Here is a 23,533-nt window from a genome sequence, read left to right as displayed (position 1 = left end):
TAACTCATCGCACACATAGTCGCCTGTGCCGCCGGAAGTTGCAGCGGACTTCCAGAGCTCTCCTGCTCCCCCACACCAGCTAGGCCCCTGCAGTTGGGCGTGTCAGCCTCCAAGGGTCCCTCTCCGTATGTCCAGCCCACCCTGCCTCCCTCCAAGAGGGCTTCAGGTCGTTTCAGGCCTTGCTTGCCTTGTGTCCCTCCATCGCGTCCGTGTTCCTGCAGTCCTCAGTGCACCCCGGTTTTTGCCTGCACGCCCATTTCCACTTCTGCCCTGGAAGGTTCTCACGAAAGGAGAGCTGTGTCGCTCATGCAGGGTTTCTCAGGGGACTGGTATCTGGCAGAGGGACCCCAAAGTCTTTTTGCCTGCTTCCAGAACGCGCCTCTGAAACCGGGCTGGTGACAGCATCCCTGCCTTTTCCCCACCCCGAGTTGCCTTTCCCGAAACATCGCCTGTGAGATGACGGGATGGCGCAGACAGTCCAAGTTCGTATTATTCAGCTTCTTCTCATCTCTGAGGAGAAATAAAACCAGTCCGTGAAACCTGGGGGCGGGGGGGGCAGTTATTTTACCAATATGGTCGCTCAGACCAGTCTATTTAAAAGTTTATAGGTGCGTGAATTTTTACAGCAGTCGGAAGCAGTGCAGGTGGGACACAGGTCTGGCAGAAACGGTGACAGTGGAGCCCTGGCCACTGGGGAGGTGCTGACTTACAGGAAATGGGGCCTCCACAGAGCAGATGGAGCGTTCGGGCAGCGACTCTTCCCTGCCTGCCTGGCGCTTCCCTGCTTCTCGCTCTACCCTGTCTACGCTGGCAGAGCCACCCGACTCCTCTGCGTGCCCCCAACCTGGCCTTGTTCCTGCTGTTTCTCTTTAGGGACCGTGACCCCGTCATGGGCCCTGTGCCCTTCTGCTGGGCAGAACCCGCTTTAACATCTGGACTCAGCTCTGGCTTCCCCTCTTCCCTGAAGTCCTCCTGGTGTGCAGGTTCCCCGGGTGCTGGACCTGTCACATGCGCTTGTGGCCCACGGAGGGAAGGAAGGCTGGTTACTTCACAGCTCCCTCCGTCAGAAGCTGGGAATCAGGGGCTGGCCCAGCTGGTTTCTTCCAGTCGCTGTGAGGGGCCATCCATTTCCTTTTTCACACTTGGAGACGGCCTTGACTTGCCCCGACTTTCCCGCCTGCAGGGCACAGCACAGCCTCCCCTTCTACCTGGGGGTCACCTTTTTCCCTCACACCTCCTGGCCCTCTCACAAGGACCCTCGGGGTGACATTGGGCCCTCCCAGATAATCCAGGACCCTGTCAAAAGATTCTTAACCTTATCATACCTGCAAGGTCCCTTTGGCCATGAAAGGTAACTTCCTCACGGGCTTTGGGCTTAGGAGTGTACCCCTCTGTGGCCCCTGAGCTCCCCATTCCTCTGGGCGCCAAGTGTTGGCTCTCCCTCTGTGCCTCGCCCACTGTCCACTGTGCCGTGGGCATTGCACGTCTGCCTGACCATGTCTGCTCACCTCCCCCCACGAGCCTCCCTGAAGCGGGGATGGGGCCGCGCTCGTCCTGCAGGTGATGTCTTGCAGAGGCAGTGGCCAGGTGTTTGAGGGGTGGGACATGGCACAGCTGTGCTTTCAGGGATGGGCTCTGGGCCGTGGGAGTGGGCAGCACTATCTCTGCCCCTGCTCTGCCTTGTCGGCAAAAAGGTGAAGAATCGGGCCCGCCCTGAGGTTCACGGGATGGGCTGAACAGGGCCACACGTGTGGCGCTAAGACAGTCACAAGCCTGACAGCCACAAACACTTGCAGTGCATTTGCTTTCATGGTGATGTGCGCAGTGGTATGTTATGTAAGATTAGTAAGCTATTTACTACCTTTTTTTTATTTTTCATGTGTGAGGAGATGTTTTTCTTGATTTCAAATCTTTTCCCAAACGTTCTTGAATAACATTACTATAGAGAATACCTATGGGATTGCTTGTGAGGAACCTGGACCTGTGGAGCCAAGTTGTGTCGTGTGCCCCTGTGGCTTCAGTGGGTGCTGGCTGCGTGGGAAAAAGTACCCTTTGAATCGCTGGCCTGAGAGATGGTAGAGCCGAGGCAAGGGGTGGAGATGCGTGTGACTCTGGAGACCGGGAGTAGCTGCGTGTGCAGAGACACGCCAGACTTCTGGATCTTGGAATCCGTGGTAAAACAGGACAGGCTTGCCTCTCTAGCTCTCCTGAGCCCACCCTCAGCTCACCCGAAGGCCCGCAGTAGCTTTCCTGCGCCTTCGGTGCCCATCTCTCGCCCGGGTGCTGTCCCGTGTGTAACCTGAGGCCCGCGCGTGTGTGGACTGAGTGGAATGGCGGTCCTTCCTTTTAAAACATGGCGAGCTGTTCATCCTCAAGAGGCACCACACACCAGGGAAGGCATCCCTGCCCACAAGCCACTCCAGGGAAGGGGCTTGAAGCCAGGAGAGGTGCAGGAATGCAGCGCCAGGGCGCGCCCGCGTCGAGACAGGAGCAGGGCCTGTGCGGCCAAGGAAGTGAGACTCGGAACAACTGGCTGCAGGTGTTTTCATTGGGAACACGTACCCTGGCCAGAGATCGTGACTACTTGGCGTGCATGAAAGTCATATTTTTAGGATGTCATGAGAAATGGAGAAGTATATGAAAGGCATTCTAGCTTTAGGAAATAATGCTAGTAGGGATTTTAGATTAAAGAGGTAATAAGATCTGCCTAGCAGAGTGAAGAGAGATGGTTTAGCAGTGAAAAATAAGGTTATCAGACAAGTAAATGGCAGCCTGGAAAATAAAAATGTATCATTTGGATGGCAAGAAGCCACTGCCTGTTTTTCAAAAACCAAGATATTGAAGTCATCACCCCCTCCACATCATTTAGCTGGACCGTAAAAGAGCCATCCTGGAATTCCCGTGACCGGGGGCGGCGGGGGGATGGCAGGCGTCCTGCTCAGAGATTAGGGTCCAATTTATGGATATACTGCAGAGGGTGAGGTTCAAGTGTAGATTAAATACAAAATGAAGCACCAGACAGCTCTGCAAAATTGGAAGCAAGTAACAGAGGGCAAAGGATAGTGGTGACTGACTCGTCGATGTCCCGTCGAGGGGCGTGGCCCTGCTGCAGCCCTGGAACTGAGGCTGTGGTGAGATGAACCTGTCCTCGCCCTGTGACATGTGAGGTGGTAACAGAGCAGCTAGATGTGTGGTTAAGCTAACCCCGCTGAGCTTTAGAAAAACTGCAGTCCTCAGCAGATAAAAAGATGGAAGGAAAAAAACGTGCAGCTGTGGGGAGGAATTCGTTCAGGAGAGCCCTGCAGGAGGCCTCCACCCCAGGACTGGCCCAGAACGCCCTGCAGACCACTTGGGAGAGACTGTGGGTAACGCCCCCCGGGTGTGGTGTCAACCACTGCCGGCCCAACTGAAGGCTGGTGCTGAGGGGAGGAAATGGCGCTTACAGGTGTGGTAGGCCAAGATGCCAGGCTCGTGAAAGTCAGCAGAGACACCAGTAGGACCAAGAGCCCTGGGGGGTCGGGGCTTGGGGGGCAGAGGTGAGGGGTGCGGTCACATTAGCACAGCCCCCGCAGTGGGGCCTGGGGGTGGGGAAGTGCCGCTTCGAAAAATCCATGACGCACCCCAAGTTGTTCCTTAGGCAGAATTCCAAAAGTGTGAGGGAGGGGACATGGTGATGGTTCGCGGCAGCTCCTGGGCCCCTGAGCCTGTGGACCCGCATTGGGGTGGGAGCTGGGGACTGAACTGTGCTACAAGGGGGCACCCCCGTGCTCCCTGCCCTTCAGTAGCGGTGTTAACTTTATGCTTGGGGAAGGGTGACACGAGCACACCCTGGAAGTCACAGAAAGCAGAGTAGCTTGTGGGCAACACAGTGAATGCCTTGTCAGAATTCTAGGATAGCAAGGCGGAAGGCGAGATGGACCTTCTAACAGAGGAGGAAGCATAGCCAGGCCCTCGAGCTCCGCTTCTCAACAGGTAGTTTTTTTAACCCATAAATAAGCCATTCAGTCATTACGCAGATGTGGGAATGGGTGGCGGCAGGACAAAATGGGGTAGTGTGCGTGTTGTGGACAGAAGTCGGGGTGGGGTACTGCCTGGCCTGGGTAAACCATGCTGGTTTCTGTGGCCCTTGGCAATTGATCTATGGCTTGAAAAATAAGGATGATTTCGCCATGAGAAAGCCAGTGGGATGGCATTCGGTGGGGAGGTACGGTCACTACGAAGGCAGGAACAGGAATGAGTAGAAGGTTTTGCGACTGGGAGGAAGAGACCAGTTTCAGATGGCAGCAGCCCAGGCCTGAGGGAAGGAGAAACCAGTGTGACTCAAAGTTTTTTTCTCAAGTTGGAGGGTTGGCTGGTGAACACGTCGGGTGTGGGGGGGTGTTTTTCCTAAGAGGGTAAAACAAGCTGTTGTGCAAAAAGCGAGGGCAGCAGGAAGGACAGGGAGCTGGGCCTGACCATGAGCCTGGGGTCCCTGCTGGCGCTGGGCTGGACGGGCAGGCCCACCAAGGTAGGCATCGCCACACGGCCCCGCTGTCCAAGAGACAGCGGGGATTTCTCTGGGTGGTGAGCTGGAAGGACAGACGCAGGCACAGACGGCGTGCAGTGTGATGCCGGCCGAACACCCTGACGCAGACCCGGAGGAGCGTGCTGTGGGAGCGTCAGTGTGGGCAGGCAGGAGGCGTGCGGAGGGCCCGCGGTGAGGGGTGGGAAGGCACGTCCATGGCGTCTCACTTGCTGTTTTGTCTTCCTCCTGTCATGAGTCGGTGCTTCCCTTACCGGGGAAACGTTGACGGGTAGGCTGATCCTGTAATGAAACGTTTCCTTTTAATTGTTGCCTGTACCTTTCTCAGCTTTTTGTCCACTTGAAGCATATTTCTTCTGTCCTTTGAGCGGCCGAGATGGATGCCTGGATGCATCGCCTCTCTTAACAGGCCTCTGCCGGCGCCTGATGTCACCCCTAAATGGAGCGCCCCTGCCGTAATTGATGGACAGCTGAGCTGTGAGCTTTTAGGACTAATTGTAAAGTCTAAACTAAAACACTTCCTGGAGCTGTCTTTAAATAACAATACTAGCACCTTGCGCAGGTATAGTGCTTTACAGCTCGCCGAGCACTTTCACATACGTTACATCACTTAATCTCCACAATAAACAAGGCTTTTGAACACTTAGGTCTTTCCTGAGTGAGAAATCACGCCACGCATTGAGTGAATCACGGTGCATCGCCCAAGCTTGTCATACAGCAACCATTTATCGAGCAGCTTCTATGCATGAAGCACTTCACTGAGGATACCGAGGGGTACAAGTCCAGCAAATAAATACCCAGTACAGCGTACCTGTCCAGTGGATGTGATCCTGCTTCCTACCTCGCTCTCCCTTCCTCATCACACTCACTTACTGTGGAGGCTGCTTGCTGAGCCATAAATCTATATCTGAACTGCCAGGAATTCACCCTATCAGACTTTAAGGTTCTCAAAGTAAGGATTCTGATACTTACATAATCAGTGATTGTTAGAAAGTTAGTCTACTAATTTCAGCTCAGGATTTTTTGACAATCACATCTCCTGTTGAGTCTTTCAGCCTGCTGGAAGGGTCTAGCCATTGAGTTCCTTGTCCTGATTGGGATGACTGGAGTAGGATTCCAAGTTACCCCGTGGCCCTTGGCTCCAGAAGGCTTATTATCTACTACATGATCCTCTCTGGGTCCTGAGCCAGGGAGTGTGAAGAAGGGCACTGGGAGACAAAAGACTCTCCAAGCGGGAGCTAGCGTTCTGGGTGATGGGGAGTAGATGGTAGCACTGAGGCTGTAGCCAGGCCCCAGGGCAGGACTTCTGAACCTTTGTCCAAGAGCCTCGGGTGCCCAGGCATGTGCGCGGGCCGCCATGCCTCCTCAGGTTCTCCAGAAAATGTGGGACTCCCAAAACAGTAGTAACTCCTCCCTCCAAAGCCCCCAGAGCAGAGTGCCTTGCGGTGGGCGATGTGGACTGCAGCCACCACCCCCCTCCCATCGTGGACTGGTCAGCCCCTGAGGTCTGATGCGTGGCCTGTTGGTGCAAATGGGGGTGGGGGGTGTTGTGTTCTAGCTGAAACACAGCCGGCCCCTAGGACGTGGCTTGTCCCTCTGCCTTCCTTGCTCCTTGTTTGTCATCTTAATTTTATTGACGCTGGTGTCAGCTGTTTGTGTGGTCGTGTGGTTTGGGAATGGGGGAGATCAAATCCAAATGGCCTATTTATTAGTATGCTCATTTCCTAGACACAGTTTCTAGAATGTTTTCCCATAATACCATCTTTTTAAATAACAACTTCCATATTTTACAAAGGACGCTAATGTCTGCATCATCAAACTGTCTCTCGGCTCTTCGATATGGAACATAAGCGGTCACAGCTGAAGAGCTCGCCCTTCTTTGTGTTGAGCAGGTGTTTTACTTTGACACGGGATATGCAACCAGCACCTGAGCCTCCCAGGAATACTCGAGAGAGGGCCTCAGTTAGGACAATGTGGAGCGGGAGTAGGCGTGTTATCCATAGTTAGGTCTAGGTAATGCTTCCGACTGGGGCTGGCAACCTGCTTAAAATAATTGTGTTCTGATCATTTAGGTCTCTCTTTATAGGGCATCTTTTATGACCAAGACTGTCCAGTACCAAAATGAGCTACATAAATTCCTAATCTGGGATACAGCTGGACAAGAACGAGTAAGTCACCCTTTAATTTACTATGTGTTTTTCTGAGGCCCAAGTTAAAGCGCCAACTCAGCTGTCGACGTCCCTGTCATTTCACGTTACTCACTGCTCTTCTGTGCGCCGGAGACACATTTATTTCCATTTGCGTAGGCCAGCCTTTTTCTTTTCAATTAGAGCCGCAAAGTCCACTGATGGAGAAAGTGATAATGGGCACTGAGGGCATTTTTATACTTTTAGTGTCTTAAAGTAAATGCAGACTAACAGGCCTGATCAAGTCCCACTCAGAGCATTGTATGTAATTTGGGGCTCCCGCCTCCAGAAAGATATAAAAGGATGAGTTGTGAGAGGGGAGAGTTAAGCACATCTCATTTATAGCCGCCTTTTAAAAGCTAAAGAGGGAACTTTACAGCATATAAAGTTTGAGATTTAAGTGAAATGGATGAGCTAACAGAGTGCCCTGCAACGGGAACTTAATAAAGGCCTGACAATGGAGTTGTCCGAGGTGGCTGTCTGCCTCAGGGAGTGCCTGGGCCTGAGCAGGGCCTGGCCACGGCACCGCGGCACAGAATGGGGGCTGGAAGCCCCCGCCACATTGGACTGGGGTAGGGAGGCAGGGAACAGACGCTGGCCTGATCCCTCATTTTCCCTCTGGGCCCTGAGCCTGACTTCCCTGTTGAGGTGCGCCTGGCAGCCGCTCCATTACTCAACTGCTGTTTAATTTTGTTTTCAAGCAGTACTATCAAAACAGAACATCTGATGGATGCCCGGTGCTATCTTAAGCTCCTAAAAGTGTTCCAGAAGTAACCAGGAGAGATAGTCTGTCGTCACGGCCTTATCTCAGGCAGCGTAGATACTGTGCGTGGCGTAAAATCTGACAAGCATCCCAGACAAGTGGAGGGAAACAAAATAGCGTGACCCGTCCTAGGCGAACACCATGACCAGCACAGACTGAGCGCCTGCGGTTTGCTCCCTTGGTGTCTGCTGGGCTTTTTAAAGCCTGACGGCATGCCCTGTGCCCAGTGGTCCCTGCGCTCTGTCTCCCCACCCCTCCTTGCTGCCGGCCACCTAGAGTGGGACACTGAGGACAACCAGACCTTGGCTGACCGGCACACACCCATCCTTCAGAAGCACGCCTGCCCACAGGGTCTTCTGCATATATCTCGGGATGCAGCCCCTGCAGCTCATCATGCGAGTGACATGCATGCCTTTTCACTGAACCCCAGTTTGAGGTACCCCTTCGTATACTTGATGCTACCACAAAGCCCTCCTATAACATAGACTTGGGTCTGCTCTGAATCAGATTATCCTGGTGTCTGCTGTCTCTTTGTCTACACCATAAAGAATATTACCCAGGGTCTGTGCCTCTTTCCCACTGCTGCCAGAGTAGCAGGGCTCTGCTAGGTTCTGTAATTAGTCGCTTTGCCTGCTTCTGTTTTCCCAGTTCTACTTGATTCTACATCAGGAATCATCACTCTGAAATGCAGATCTGCCCCACCCGACCCAGAGCACGGTCGCTTACCCAGCTGGCACAGGGAATGTAAATGAAGCAGGCAGGCAGGTGAGGGGGCAGAATAACTGCCTACTATGGGGCCCTGTGGAGAGACCATTGGGAAAAGCGCCAACTGGTGAGCTCACGCTGCAGCCCTTGCCGGCGGGCTGGGGCACAGGCCCAGGTGGCCAGATCTCAGTGTTTAAGAAAAGCCAGACACCTGGCGGCTGATCTCAGGTAGTTTGAGCTGCTGTGGGGACCACACGGGTCACATCTGAGCTGTGCTGACCACCTGTGGTCCACCTCGAGGCCCCAGGCATGCCAGCCCTGCGAGGTGCGCCTGTCTCCCCTCCTCCTCTCCCTTGTCCTTTGTTGACGTGAGCCTTCCCAGTGCCCAGTGGACAGCAGCTCCTGCCCAGGGGCTGCTGCAACCTAAAAAAACACATCTGTGGCCTTCCACACTCTCCTCCAATGGCACCTCGGGGCTTTCTGCTCCCCCTGCTGCGCTCACCTACATGCCGGCAGGCAGTGCATCCCTGGGGCTCGAACCCCAATCTAGAGCTCATCCTGCCTCCTCTGCTCCATCTGTGTGTTCTGACAGCTGCATCTTCTAAATAGACCTCAGTCCTCACTTCTCTCCAGCTTTCCTACCAGCTCTCAGCTCTTGAACTCTCCCCTGGGTTTCCTGGAGCCTTTTCGCTCTTCCAGCGCCACTGCCCTGTCACTTCCCCTCCCTCACAGGACACAGAGCAATCTTTGGAAAATGTAAATCTGACTCTGTTAACTTCTGTCAAATATCCACAGCTCTCCTCGGAGTAGCCAACTACACCTTGGCCGACAGAACCCTGCAAGGCCTGTGTAACCCGCTCTCCTTGGTGCCCTCCTGCTCTGTCCCCTTGCCCTCCCAGTGCTCGCCCACCGGCCATGCTCAGGGCCTTGCCTCTTAGCCACACATGCCTTCTTCCGCTGTGGGACTCTCTTCCCTCTACTTGTGCTGGCTCCTTCCCCACCTTTTGGTCTCAGGCTAAATATCACAAACCCCCAGGCATTTTCCCTGGCCCCCACATACCTCAGAGGACCCCAGTTCCTTCTCCATCACTACCCCTTAGTCGTTTTCCGTAAGACCCCCATTGCAAGATGTGGTCTGATTTCAGTCCCAGGCCTTTATGGACTGCCTCTCCCTGCAGAGTGCACTCTCGAGGGCTGGGACCCTGGGTCCCTGCTGGGCCTGTGTGCCTGGCACGTGCCTGGGGTGATGTCAACCCTCGGTGTTGATGGAACCAGTTAGTAGATGGGCCCTTCACTGCCCTTATCCCTGGAGTGTCCCGTTTCCTTCCTTGTCCACCCTCTGGTAGACTGTGATCTCCTGGGGGCAGGGTGTCTCGTGCCTGAGCTCTCAGCCCCTGGCACCTGGTTTTGATGCCAGTGCATGAACGTGAGCTGCTGGCCCGCCAACTTGGGCTCAGATAAGGAAGGATAGATTCTCCACCTGCTTTCACCATGTGAGTATTGCATGCCTCAAACGATACATTTCTGGCGTTTGCATCTTTATTATTCAGTGCCCTGTAGTAATGCGAGGCACCACACAACCAGAAGTCACCATAAAATGAAAGAAAGCCTTTTTTAATGAACTGCCCACACAGACATCCTCTCACTGCCCCTCAGAGCTGTCACCGAATGTAGTTTTGACAGACGGGTTGTCTGTGGATGGGCCAATGGCAGTTGATTGCACTGATCTCACTCAGTCGGTGAAGGTGACTTTGGAGAACTTCTCAAATGCCACGCAAAGCCACTGATGGTAAGGATCTTGTTAAATTAAAGGAAGAGAACAAGACTGATCAGGATGATGATAAAAGTGCTTCAGTGATTTGTGTGTCAAAGGGTTGAGAGGCATAGGGAAAACTGATGGCGCCTTCAAATATTTTTGTAAAAATTACCCTTTCTGTGATAGGACCAGGAGAATCGAACATGAAATGAAGGATCATGTGTTGTGTTAGCATGTAGTTTTATCAGGAAAATTGCAGTCGGGTTATCAGTCAGCTTTGATTCAGTGTTCATTCAGGAAACCTAACTCCTGATTGCAGTATCTCCCTGTTTTCAAACAGCCAGTTGAATGAAACTTGTTTTCATAATTTCACATTTATTGTCTCAAGATAGGCCCTTTGTCAGATCGTTTTGTCCCTGTTTGCTGTCCTGAGTGAGTTCATTTTTAGTGACCTTCCCACCTGTCCCCGTCACTGACAGCCCTCCAGCAGCAGCAGGGGACGGACTGGCACCCTGCACGCACGCGTGACACAAATGCACCATAAACATTGCGACAGCAATTCAGTGCTTGCATTCAGACTGTGGAGACGAGCTTCCTGACCACGGTCTGTGGATACTGCTCCCGTCCTTAGCGCTCGTGCGCCAGAATGGCTATCCCCCAGTTGGAGCCCTCACTCATCGTCCAGGGCCATGGAAGGACTTGTTCCGTCTTTCAAGTCAGAGTGGAGTGAGGTGGCATCTAGACCGGGGCTCCACGCTGCAGGCCCACAGGCCAAATTCAGCCTGCAGCTTGGCTATCTAAAGTTGTATTGGAACACAAGCACGCTTGCTTAGGTATCGTCTGTGGCTTCTTTCAGTCCCCGGTAATAGAAGTGAGTAGTTGCAACAGATATCCTATGACCCACAGAGCCTAAAAATGTTTGCTATCTGGCCCTTTCCAAGGAAAGTTTACCAACCCCTGATTAGAGCCAGGCTTGGAGCAAAGAGGTGCTGGCGTCATTTGAGTCTGTTCACAAGCTGGCACTTCTCTTTCTTTATACTAGAAGAACTTCGAAAGAGTTTCGGTGTCAGTAATGGTGGAGTGCCAGCAAAGGGTTAATTCCCCCTCAGGCGACAGTTATGGCTAAGTAAACTCTGGACATAAAGAACCAGCTAAAGGCACTGCCAAGCAGCCAGCGCCCCTAGACTGAAAAGGTAGCTACATTGGGGAGACTCACATTTTTTTAACTACCTCAGGGACACTCCCCAGTCCCTGCAGCCCAGGACTCAAGCAGGAAGCTCATCTTTCTAGCACCCAGTATTGGAGGACAGAGCTCAGGGCCACTGGCGCAGCTGGGGAAAGAGGAGACAAATCGCAGAAGAGATGGCTCTGATGAGCAGGGAAGCCACCAAACCCAGATGGTTCAAATATGTTCGGAGACATAAAGATGAAGTATCTTATCTGCCTAACCACAGATGGAGAACTCACGCAGAGCAGACACTAACCATCAAATGGAAATTCTAGAACTGAAGACTGTAATGGCTAAAATGAAAACCCACTGGATGGGCCACGGAACTAACCAAGAAAGGATTGGGAAAATCCACACCGCCTCAGCATCACAGGAACCAAGTCCAACAGTCTAACTCATGTAACTGGAGCAGAAAGGGGGGAGGGGAAGCGGCGCAGATAAAAGCCTGCTCTGAGAAAGAAGGGCTGAAAACCTCCCAAATTTGGTGGACTATATCAATTCACAAATCCAAGAAGCTACGGAAACACTTAAGTAGAAAGAGAAGCACATCTAGGCCCAGCGTGGTCACACTGCGGAGAGCTGCAGAGAGAGACGGGGAGCCAGCCCGGGGCGCGGGGTGCGGATTGAAGCTGGACCCGGCAGAAGTAGCGCAGGCCAGGAGACAGTAGGAGCCCCAGCCTGCCAAAAACAAAACTAGCTTTCAGACATGAAATTTTGTTTTAGAAAAACAAAAGCTGAGAGGATTCAGCAGCAGTTCCAGAGTTTTTCAGGGAGAGGGGACGTGCCACCCAGGGGCAACTCATGTCCACAGGAAGAAGTAATAACCACTGGAGATGGTGAATCTAAACGTCTATTTTTTCTTCTTAGTTAAAAGATTATTGGGTATTTAATGCAAAAATTATAACATCAAATTGTATGGTTTACAGTATATGTACATTAAAGCGCCAGGGGTCTATGTATTTGTGGGTTAAAGCACCAGGGACAGTAGGCTCAAGAGGATTAGACACGCGGAGGTTCTGGTCTTTTACGTGAGGGCATGCATTTTCTTTTTTTCTTTTTTTTTTTTCTTTTTTATGTAGAGGCATGTTTTATTTATTTATTTGTTTGTTTGTTTTTGTTTATACATGCACTGGGTACAGTCAGAAGTGCGGGAGGGTGAGAGAATTCACCAGAGTCAGAGCCGGGAGCAGAGCAGGCAGAAGGACCGAAGTCCACTGCTGAGGGGAGCAGCGGGCGGCAGGAGAGGTCTGCTCGCCGTGTGGGACCCTCCTCCGGTGGCCGGGGAGCAGCCGGGGGTCGAACCGGCGCCACAGAGGCCGCGGGCAGCTTCGCAACCCAGCGCTCAACCGCTGCGCCACCGGGGAGGCCCAGAGGGCTTGCATTTTAAACTCCAAGTAGACTCTGGAAAAAACCTACGGTGGCTATAAAAATCTTTGCAAGAAGATTGAATTAAATCATCAGTGAGCAGATTATTAAAAGTCTATGTTAAAAGCATTCAGTTAATGCAAAAAAGGAGAGAAAAGTAAGAACGGGTTTTTTGTTTTTTTTTTTTTTAAAGATTTATTTATTTATTTATTTATTTATTTATCTATCTATCTATTTATTTATTTATTTATACAAGCACTGGGTACAGTCAGAAGCACGGGAGGGTGAGAGAATTCACCAGAGCCAGAGTGGGGAGCAGAACAGGCAGACTGACAAAGTACACTGCTGAGGGGAGCAGCGGGCGGCAGGAGAGGTCTGCACGCCATGCGGGACCCTCCTCCGGTGGCCGGGGAGCAGCCGGGGGTCGAACCGGCGCCACAGAGGCCGCGGGCAGCTTCGCAACCCAGCGCTCAACCGCTGCGCCACCGGGGAGGCCCAAGAACGGGATTTTTTTAAGTGAAACACACATGAAACAAACAGCAAAAAGGCTGCCTGAGACCGGCGAGTACGAGGGCGTGGAGGGCTGACCATCCCACTTAAAAGGCAGAGGCAGTCGGGTTGGAGAGAGGATGGAAAATGATGTTCTGTGCAGAGCAGAAGCAAAAGAAAACCACTGTGGTTACATGACTACAGCGAACCTGCCGGGAGTCGGGCTTGTCACCAGAGCCAGGGAGAGGCTTGCTGGTGCTTCGGGAAACTGCTGGTGTTGATGGAGCTGTCTTCTGTCTTGGGGGCATTTACCTGGTGAGATGCATAACACATTTGTTTCTTTCCAGATGTAAGGTGTTTTATCAAACTTAACATCTTTGCATTTCTCTGTGGATTTTCTCTTACACATTTAAATGCAAAAAATAACCCAATGGGTGCATTCTGGAAGTTAAGGACACCCGTGGGGTGGCTCCCCTGTGGTGTGCTTCCCTTCCTGCAGTGCTTTCCTTTCTCTTTTCCTTTTAAAATACCTGTATAATGTCCTCATTGAGCCGGAATTTTGCTCAGAGTTAGGTATCTAAAGTACTTGACTTATGTTTCCTGGCTGCCACTCTTCTCAGAAACATCCACTCGCTAGAACCTTGTTTTCTAGAGTCACAGACGTCTCGGCCACAGTAACCACAGGCGGCTGTGCAGCCCTGACCCCATGTGAGCTGTTCAGTAGTAGCAGAACTGGAGGCTGGGTCTGCTTAGGAATCTCACCATTGTCATCTTCCTGCAAGATGTTAAGATTCTTGCCTTTACGGATCTGTTTAATGCATTGTTTTACTATATTTCTCTAGATCCTGCTTACCTTTTTTTAGGAAGTAACATTACATTAAACATGAGATAAGTCTCAGGTGTGCATCCTCTGAAGGTGTGTATTTACCTGTAGTGGTTTTTGTTTTTGTGTGTGTATGTGTGTTTTTTTGTTTTTTTGGTTTTTTTGTTTGTTTGTTTTTTTTCTAAAACTTCACCCCAGGGCGGGGATCTTTCTCACAAAAGCCAGTAATACATCCTGTGTCTGAGCAGCTGGGCCTGGCGTTTAGTTCAGCATCACCCCACACTTATGTTCTTACTCATTTATCACCAGTCCTTGCTTAGGCTCCAGAGACAGGATGGCGTGCAGGTCACACGTGCCCTGTCCCTCACGGGGTGTCCAGTCAGAGTGCCTCTTTCCTTTGTGAAGCTCATGTTCCTGTGAGAGTGTAATGGCCAAAGGCTAACCGTGCCAGCTAGGAAATTGCAGGCTCTGGCTCTGCATGGGGCGGGCACTGTGCTCCAGATGCTCTTGGTGGGGGAGGCGGGGAGGGTGCTGGAGTCCGCCTGCCGACAGAGCGCATGGAGTGCAGGGGTGTCGCATCTCAGGGAGGGGCCGGGTATCAGAGTCAGAGATCAAGTGTAGGTAAAATTCTTGTCTGTAAACGTCAGCGCGTCGTGTTCACAGAGTGAGAAGCTCCCTCCAGCACACACATGTGCTGGGCCCAGGCTGCGCAGGAAAGAGCTTCACATTCTCCCTCTCATGCTCATGAGGAAGGGCTCTCCCCAACCTCCCCTTGCTATTTAAATCATTGTTCCAGTCCCCTTCCCTCTCTTTCCTCCCACTTACTCATCAGGGTGAGGGGGTGGGGGCGAAGGAGCAGCCTACGCCCAGTCAAAGTCTGGAGACATGTACTGCACTGGGGAGCTGCCCCACGCGGGAGATTTCAGAGAAGCTAGTTACACACTCATCCAAGTAGGGACTGTAAATGTAAGCTCATTTCCGGGGTGCAATTTGTCTTTACGACACCCAAATGCAGCCGCTTCTCTGGAGAACTATTTACAGCATTACTTTTATCTCCTTGATAGTTTGGGAAGCCAAAGTTTAAAGGACTATTGAACGAATGAATTTGGGTGTTATAACATCGAGCCCAATTAAAAAGCCTTTTAAACTTAAACAGTTGTTTGTAGCACCATAGTTAATTCCTGGAAAACCGTGTTCTGAGCCATCTTCTGAAATGCACTTACTTCAGTGTTCCATTAAAAGTGTTGCCTGGGGTAGTCACTGATTCATTTGCTTGAAAGCATCGTGCCATCTCCTTTGGCGTAAGAGAGTCCCTTCGTGCAAGGATCATTGGCTGAAAAGTCTAACAAAAGACACATCTAACCCATTTGCCCATTTGTTGTTTGCCCTTCTCCGCAGTTCCGTGCCCTGGCGCCCATGTACTACCGGGGCTCGGCGGCCGCTATCATCGTGTACGACATCACGAAGGAGGTAAGCCCCGGCTCTGCTCGTTAGCCTCTTTTGAAAGGTCTCCTTGGGTTGCTTAGGTCTCCAGTCGCTTCCTTCCCCTTCTGTGTTCCAGGAAACATTTTCAACATTAAAGAACTGGGTAAAAGAGCTTCGCCAGCATGGCCCCCCCAACATAGTCGTTGCCATCGCGGGGAATAAGTGTGATCTCATCGATGTCAGGTGAGTCGCCAGAACAGGAGGTGACGACACTGCCAGTTATGTGTTCCTATTCTTACTGAACAGAGTTCCATGTGAGAATCTTGATTTTATGTTCTCTCTGACGTTGAAAAATTCCTTTTTACAGTGTGGCTGGGTCCTGAAGTTTCAAACTAAAGCGAAGATTCCGAGCATTTAGGTCTAGTTAGGTAATCTATGCAGGCAGGCGTGTGACTGGCTTAAGTACTGGTTGCATCGTACGCGACATTGTCTGAGATCAGCCTAGCCCACGGTGCCCCGACATGGCCTGCTTGCATAGGGAAAGCATATTTTAAGGAAGGCACATTTTTTGGCCATTTCTTTGGACTACTTCCGTGATTCCCACAGCAAGGACTGCTTCTGGGGTGAAGAACCCCCTGCAGTCTGGGGCTTTCCCTGGCATGTCGTGCAAGTAGCGTGGAGTGTTGTCTTGTCTTGTTTAACCACTGAAGCGGTGTCATCGGGAGGATCATGTCGGGACTCAGTGACTGGCCATTATGACATCCCCTGTCATCCTGAGTCTGCTTAATTACTGGATAGGTGAGGATGACATTAAGACCTGATCTGCGTTGTTGCCTTCCAGAGAAGTCATGGAGAGAGATGCTAAGGACTACGCTGATTCCATCCACGCAATTTTTGTAGAGACCAGCGCAAAAAACGCGATAAACATAAATGAACTCTTTATAGAAATCAGTGAGTATCTCTTGCCTCATTTTCCACAGGGTTTCCTCTATGCAGAGCAACTTAAAAGAGAATTATTCTGCCAAGTAAAATACCTACCTCATCTGGAATAGTCTAGTCTCTGATATTGTTCTCAGAGGAATGAGATTTGAGAATGTCAGTGTGGCAGCCAGTTTCATATCCTTGTAATTGCTGGAGAGCTGCTGCCTGATGACTGCAGCTCTTCTCGAATGCTGCTGCTGAATAAATAATGCGCAGGGCATGGAGGTCCTGGGAGCTGTCATCCCTCCTGCCTCCTCTCTTCAAATGTGTTTCAATTAGTTGTCCAGAGTCATTGAAAATGAACAAAATAAATAAAGGGAAATGAAATGCTTGTGTAATTCCACTGTAAGAAAACCCTCAAAAATTAATACTCGAAGTAAAAGGGGAGCCCTCCTCCCCACCCCCACCCCCATCCCTTTCCAGAGGTCTCGATGTGATGATGCTAGATGAGCAAGAGGCTGCTGCCAGCCCCTTTGGGGTCCTCTACAGATCATATCTATGCTTATGCATTTTATTCAGTTTCATCAAAATATTTACTGAGGACAGTTCCAGGCTCAGGGGAGGCAGCGGCGGTGAACAAGATGGGCAAGGCGAGGCCCTTTCATTCCTGGAGCGCCAGTACTTCAGGAGATGCCTGACAGTGAGCACAAAAATAAGGAAGATCCTTTCAGATGCTGAGGTGTGATAGGAAGAAAATAATGTCTGTGGTCAGAAAAGGCCTCTGAGGAGGAGGCACTAGAGCAGAGACCCCAGGGAGCTGCTGTGCAAGTGACTCCAGTGCCCCGGACGTGTCAGGAGCCCGTGTGGAGTGAGCTGGCATCAGCCACCTTGGACAGAGTCCTTAAAAGTCCAGGCCGCTGAAGCTGGACATACTCTTGGTAGCACAGAGGAGCGGGCAGGAGCAGGGGGTGGCCACAAGTGGGACAAACCACCCAAAGGGGCAGAAGGGGGTAGAAAGCCCACATGACCCCCACAGTGGGCAAGCTGGGGCCCAGCTCCAGTGGTTGGGGCCACGCTGCGGTATTAGCCCCTGACCGGGAACCGCTGGGTTACTTTTGTTTTCATGTTTCGTGTTCTCCCATGTTTATTCAAAGACCCCGAGGTCTGTCACCTGTCCCGTCGTGCAGAGCTGGCCGCTAGTCCCAGTGTTTTCAGCGATCTTCGTGGGCCACCAGACCCTTGCCGCCGGATGTGGCCCTGGACTGCCTGCCTGGCAGCCTCCAGTCCATGCCCTTCCTTTCAACCTGAGCAAGTCGAGCTCTTACTGTTTTCCCAGGTGGTAAATGCATCTGCTACCCAGATGCATTCTTGACCAGCAACAGAAGGCCAGACAAGAATTTTCCACTTTTTTTTTTTTTTTTTTTTTTTTAAGAAAAGCATTTATGGCATTTAGTGAACCTCCATGTGGTCTCAAACTACCAGGGCGCAGCACACACACACCACCCCCCCACCTTAATGTCACCTCAGCTCTTCCACTGAAGAGCTTGGCCTTGGTGATGCAGGCCGCTTCAGGACCTTCCCGTCCCCCTCCCCGGGGCGTCGCAGGGGCCCAGCTGCACCACGTCCATGACGGGCGGTTCCAGTCTTGTTTTCTGCAGCGTTTACCCGAGTGCAGTCTCTTACCAAGGTCCATGGTTTATCAAGATCGGCATCGGGCAGGTGCTGCAGCGTGCCAGTGCCTCGTACTAGCTCTCCCGAAGTGGCCTGGGTGGTATCTGTTGAAGCTAGTGGTGATGCCTGCCGCCAGCTGGGTGGTCCCTGGGTCCCCGGGTGCTGGCCAGCGAGGCCATGATTCACCTGCCTCAGTGAGCTGTACACACTAACTTTTATGTAAGGACTTTCATAGTTGGTAGAGTTCACAACCTTCCTGTTTTTAAGATCATAAAGATTAGAAAAACGTCTATGTAGATTGAGTTTATTGTTTACTGGGTGCTATAAAATTGCATTAGCAGAAAGCTAATTTTTTAAGAAAATTTGATACACATACATGAAAGTGCTCGTGTCAGAAGCATAAAGGTCAAGAGATTTTCACAAACCACGGCCACTGCTGTACGTCTCATTCAGATCAAGATCTAGCAGCACCCAGAAACCCTCCCCCTGGCGCCCCCCAGCGACTGCTGTCCTGACTGCTAAACCATGGACCTTGGTAAGAGACTGCGCTCGGGTAAACGCTGCAGAAAACCAGACTGGAGCCGCCGTCATGGACGTGGTGCAGCTGGGCCCCTGCGACGCCCCGGGGAGGGGGACGGGAAGGTCCTGAAGCGGCCTGCATCCCAAGGCCAAGCTCTTCAGTGGAAGAGCTGAGGTGACATTAAGGTGGGGGGGGTGGTGTGCTGTGCCTCTTCGAATCTGTTTTTGTACTTCATATTTTTCTAAACATACTTAACACGGCATGATGTTTCTTACATGTCAGGATTTGTTCTCATGGGGCTGTGTGTGTCAGAACCCGGAGCGGGGAGAACACCTACAGTGTGGCTATCCCTATGTGGGAGGGCATTCGGGTAGTTGTTTCCCTTCACACCTCCTCCCTGTCGTCCACACCTCTGTGAGCGCACCTCGTGCCGGTGCCCTCCACCCGTGTGTCTCTGTGGCAGGCGTTTCCACCCAGGGGTAAAGTGACTCAGTCTGGTTGGCACATGTACAATGAGTTTTCTGCCCCTCAGTCTTTGTGGTGGAGCTCTCCCCACCCCAAGGTAGTCATTACCTGCATTTCTGTGAGTTCCTGAGGTGAGCTCCTTTCTGGATATTTATGTTCACAGATTATCTGGATATCTTCTTTTGTAAAGTTTTGCTGCCATTGAGTTACCTGCCTGTTTCTTAATCCTGAATGTGAGTCTGTTGTTGATTGTATTGGAAACATCTCCTCTGTGGCTTGACAGTCATTTTTGAACCAATTCCTTTGATGAAGTAGAAATAATTTTTTTTAATCTTAATATAATCCAATTAACACAGTCTTTATTTTTCTTGATGGTTAGCACTTTGAGCTCCTCTCAAAGAAGCCATTGCCTGTTCCCAGTCTCCAAGATGTTCTCTGCTTCTAGAAACATTTCAGACATCTCTGTGCTGCTGGCTCTGTTTTTTCCCACATCCATTTATTGAGAAATATGCAATGATTAGAAGCGTCAGTAAAGCTTCTAAGTTAATTATAGTGTCCAGTACTTGTAGGACCTGCTGGGGGATTCTTGCTAGCTGTGCAGACAACATGCTGGGTGCTGCCCACCCAACTTGCTGACCCCCTCAATATGCTGGCACCTCCAGTGTAGAGAGTTGGCAGATTCCATCTCAGCCTTGTTTGTTTTGCTTTGTATTGTTTTTAGTAGATTATTTTTTATTGAGGTAAAGTTGGTTTGCAATGCTATATATGTTTTAGGTTTATAAAGTCAGGAATCTTCAAATGTATGTTACCACACCATGCCCACTGCCAAGTAGCCAAATGCTCTCCACCCATTCATGCCAAAAAGTGCTTGTGTTAGTTCCTTCCGTGTCTTCAGAATACCCTGGGCCAGGTGTTATGCTGAATAGAGACTGGAAGTCAGAGATGGGGAAATGGGGCCTCTCCCTCCAAGGGCTTAGGCCCCAGTTTGAGGGATGTAGTTGCATAAAACAACACAGTGGCATGCTCTGGTGCCCTGATTGTGCAGGTGTTGTTGGAGAGACTTGGAAGTGGGGAGGTGTCGGGAAAGCCTTTGCTCCGGAAGCAGCCGGGAGTTACCAGCAGGGTGGATGGTGAGTGATTTAAGGTTCTGTCGAAATTGACTCTATGCCTCACAGAGCAGTGAAGCGAAACCCGTTCATTCTCGTGCTCCGTTGGCAGAATAAAGTGGCTCGGCCTCTTCAGAGAGCAATTTGGCAGCATCTCTCAAAATTTATTTTCTTCTTATTTTATACATTTTTTACATCATTTTTCATTTTTGCACAATGTATGCATTTTCATCTTGGTTATAGTCCCCTACAATTCCCACCCCCTCTTGCTTTGATCCTCTTCCCGCCTCCCCACACCCCCGTAGTGTGTCTCTGGTTTAAAGTTGCTTGTTGATTTTGATTTTGACTTTATTATGATTAGTCTCTTTCCTGGTCCCTTATTTAGGTTTTCTAGATTCCTGCTATGAGTGAGACCATCCGGTATTTTTCTTTTTCTTTCTGGCTTATTTCGCTGAGCATGATCCCTTCCAGCGCCATCCATGTTGCTGCAAATGGCATGAGTTTATCTTTTTTGAATGCTGAGTAATATTCCATGGTGTACATGGACCACATCTTCTTGATCCAGTCATCCATTTTGGGCATTTGGGCTGTTTCCACAGCTTAGCAGTTGTAAATAGTGCTGCTATAAACATAGGGGTGCAGGTGCCCTTTTGAATTAATGATTCTGTGTCCTTTGGGTAAATACCTAGGAGTGGAATTGCTGGATCCTATGGAAGCTCCATGTTTAGTAGGTCCAGAAATCTCCACACAGCTCTCCATAGTGGTTGGACCAGTTTGCACTCCCACCAGCAGTGCAGGAGAGTTCCTTTTTCTCCACATCCTCGCCAACATTTGTTGTTGCTAGTTTTTTTAACATGTGCCATTCTCACTGGTGTAAGATGGTATCTCATGGTAGTTTTGATTTGCATTTCCCTGATTACAAGCGATATTGAACATTTTTTCATATGCCTGTTGGCCATTTGCATTTTCTCTTTGGAGAAGTTTCTTTTAGCTCTTCTGCCCATTTTTTAACTGGATTATTTACTTTGTTTTTGTTGAGAGCTCTCAAAATTTAAATTGCACGTCCTTCTTGTGTTCTTGCTAGAATACAGTGTGTGTGGTATAAATACCCAGGAGGAGTATAGCATGGCCTAGCTCTTCCACTCCTGCTAATTTATCCTACACATTCTCTCATAAGTTCACAAAGATGGGTTTTTGCATCATTAATAATATCAAAATATTGGAAACAAAGTAAATATCCATCATCTGGGGAGTGGGGAAGGATTGTAGCATACCATCCCCATCCTGCACAGCATCACAGAACTAGGGAAAAGGACGCAGTTGCTCCCCAACTTCTGCATCAGTGTGGTCCCCAGGGCAGGTGGTATGAGAGCAGCCGGTGGGACGAGGGGAGGGATGTGTGGCCTCGGCCCGTCCACGCACCGCCTCTGGAAGGGAGGTTCCTGCCACCAGACGAGGGGACAGGCAGGCTTCACCATGGGCACATACAGCGTAGTTTTTTTTCTTTTTTTAAACTTTCACTAAATGCTTGCAATAGTCTTGTTTGGAAAACGATTAGGTCTGGAACAGAAATAGGATGTTAGTGGGAAAACTGATGGCATCTGACAGAAGTCTGGAGTTCCCGTTCATGGTGATGTGCCCATGTGAAATTCTGCGCTTTGACAGATGCCCCATGGAACACCCAGCCTCATCTCAACATTAGGGGACGGCGGGGGGGGGGGGGTGTATACGGCAGCTCTCTCTTACTTCTGCAACTTTTCCTAAATCCCAAATTAAGTTTATTCAGCCTTTTTTTTTTATAATGAAACCTGTCCACTTGCATTTGCAAAGCTGTTGTGTCTGTGCATGAACAGATTTGGAAAGTTAACCTTCCTTCCCTTCCCTCCTCTCCCCTTGCTTTAGGCCGGAGAATCCCCTCCACTGACACCAACCCGCCGTCTGGTGGCAAGGGCTTCAAGCTCCGCAGACAGCCGTCAGAGCCCAGGCGAAGCTGCTGTTGACCGTGCCGTGGCCTCCAGCCCCAATGGCGAAGTAGGTGGTCCTGAGGGTTACCAGGAGGGCTGGGGGCCCGGCCACCAGGTTTCGGCTAGCCGGTCTTGGGTCTTCTCTCGTGCAAAAGGGATTCGCAGACATTGACCAGTTCCGTTTCCTCTTTGAAGACTGCAGCAGTGATACTTCAGTCTGTGGACTGGTATCATGTACAGACTCTCTGGTGTACAAAGGGACTACATCATTGGCTTTTGACCTTGCTGAAAAGGAATGCAGGATTGTATGACTGGTAGGATTAAATTGTTGAGGAGTTTTGTAATCAAGATTTTACGTAACATTTGTAAAGGGAAAATTAGCACTTTTGTGGTTCTTGAGGGAAAAAAAGACCTTGTGGAAAGAGATCATTTCCTTGGTTCCCATCACCACTGTTACTAGGAGTCTTGTCATTTAAAATATGGTAGGCCGTCACAAGCAGGGGAATGGCGATCACTATTTAAAGTTAAAGTGGGTTATTTATAGGCCTGATGGAAATGACTTCATCCCACCATCTCTAAAGCACTTTCCATTGAATGCGTCATCCTGGAGCGCACGCAGTGAGTTAGCAGCAGCAGCAGCAGCAGCAGCAGCAGTGGCGGCAAAGCACAGTGTCCCCAGTGCTGCAACCCGACCCTGCCACACAGGTGCCCCCACGCATGCTGTTGGCACCTTTCAGATACACTCTTATGACCAAGGTGGTGGCAGAGAAGCTGCCTAGACTAAACTGGATTGCATATGTTTAAATGGATCTGCAATGGCTTTAGAAAGGAGGTGAGGAAAGTAAAAGAAGCGCTGTAAATGCTGTCAATTTTTTATTTAATCCAAATATTTTGGTGGGGAAAACAGTTATCTGTTGCTTAGCATATGTAAAGTTGTAGTCTGTATTTATGAGACCACTGCTTAAAGATTATAAATTATGTAAATATATGAATAAATTCTGTCTCATGCAACCCTCCATTTAATCACCCACGCAGTCTGGAGGCCGGGGGAGTCTTCACGGCACGCTGACGCGGGGCTGGCCGCAGGCACCAGAGCACTGAGCTCACAGTCTTAAAAGATTTCTCTGCCTGCCTTCTGCCTGTCCTCCCTCCAGATCCCATATGGAAACCATAATAAAGACATGTGCCACTTTGAGAGCCTGGCTAGCCCTTCCTCGCCTCAGGGTGAGCGCTTCAGCTCCACTCAAATCATTTACCTGCTCTGGGTGATAAGTTGCTTTTAGCTATTAGGGCAACCTCAGACCAACTGTTCTACGAGAGCTTTCCTTGTTAGCAATTTAGCTTATCTCTCCCTCCCTTTATTTTCCTCTGCCTCTGTTAGTGGATAACACTCTTTTCCCTCAGGGAGCCTAATGAGGTTTTTAATATAATCTAAAAATAAAGCACTGAAGTGAAGTTGGTGAAAATTTGTTCCTGGTCTAATTTGGCACCCTTCCAACCTGAGTATTGTAAGGGAAGGAAATTTACAAGATTAAATAGGAAATGAAACGGCTTGAATTTCAAACTAAGTGGTATTTTCAGAGCTATCCTTAAATCCAGCAGTGGAAACTTTTAAAAATAATTG

General features: G+C 50.3%; 1 protein-coding gene across 1 annotated transcript in view; it reads left to right on the top strand.

The window, feature by feature from the left end:
• RAB22A (RAB22A, member RAS oncogene family) overlaps window positions 1–21,945 on the top strand; it is a gene marked incomplete at both ends in the record, with an annotated part of 42,796 nt that extends 20,851 nt beyond the window's left edge. The window contains 5 exons of the mRNA XM_084247240.1: window positions 6,609–6,690; window positions 15,236–15,307; window positions 15,399–15,505; window positions 16,104–16,213; window positions 21,848–21,945. Of these exons, the coding sequence (XP_084103366.1) occupies window positions 6,609–6,690; window positions 15,236–15,307; window positions 15,399–15,505; window positions 16,104–16,213; window positions 21,848–21,945 (469 nt within the window). The remainder of the gene's footprint in view (window positions 1–6,608; window positions 6,691–15,235; window positions 15,308–15,398; window positions 15,506–16,103; window positions 16,214–21,847) is intronic.
• Window positions 21,946–23,533: the final 1,588 nt, after the last annotated feature.

Source organism: Talpa europaea, assembly GCF_964194135.1.
Source record: "Talpa europaea genome assembly, chromosome: 11".
NCBI classification, from domain to species: Eukaryota; Metazoa; Chordata; class Mammalia; order Eulipotyphla; family Talpidae; genus Talpa; species Talpa europaea.
Note: the sequence above shows the minus strand (reverse complement) of the source record. Positions and strands in the feature narration are given on the sequence as shown.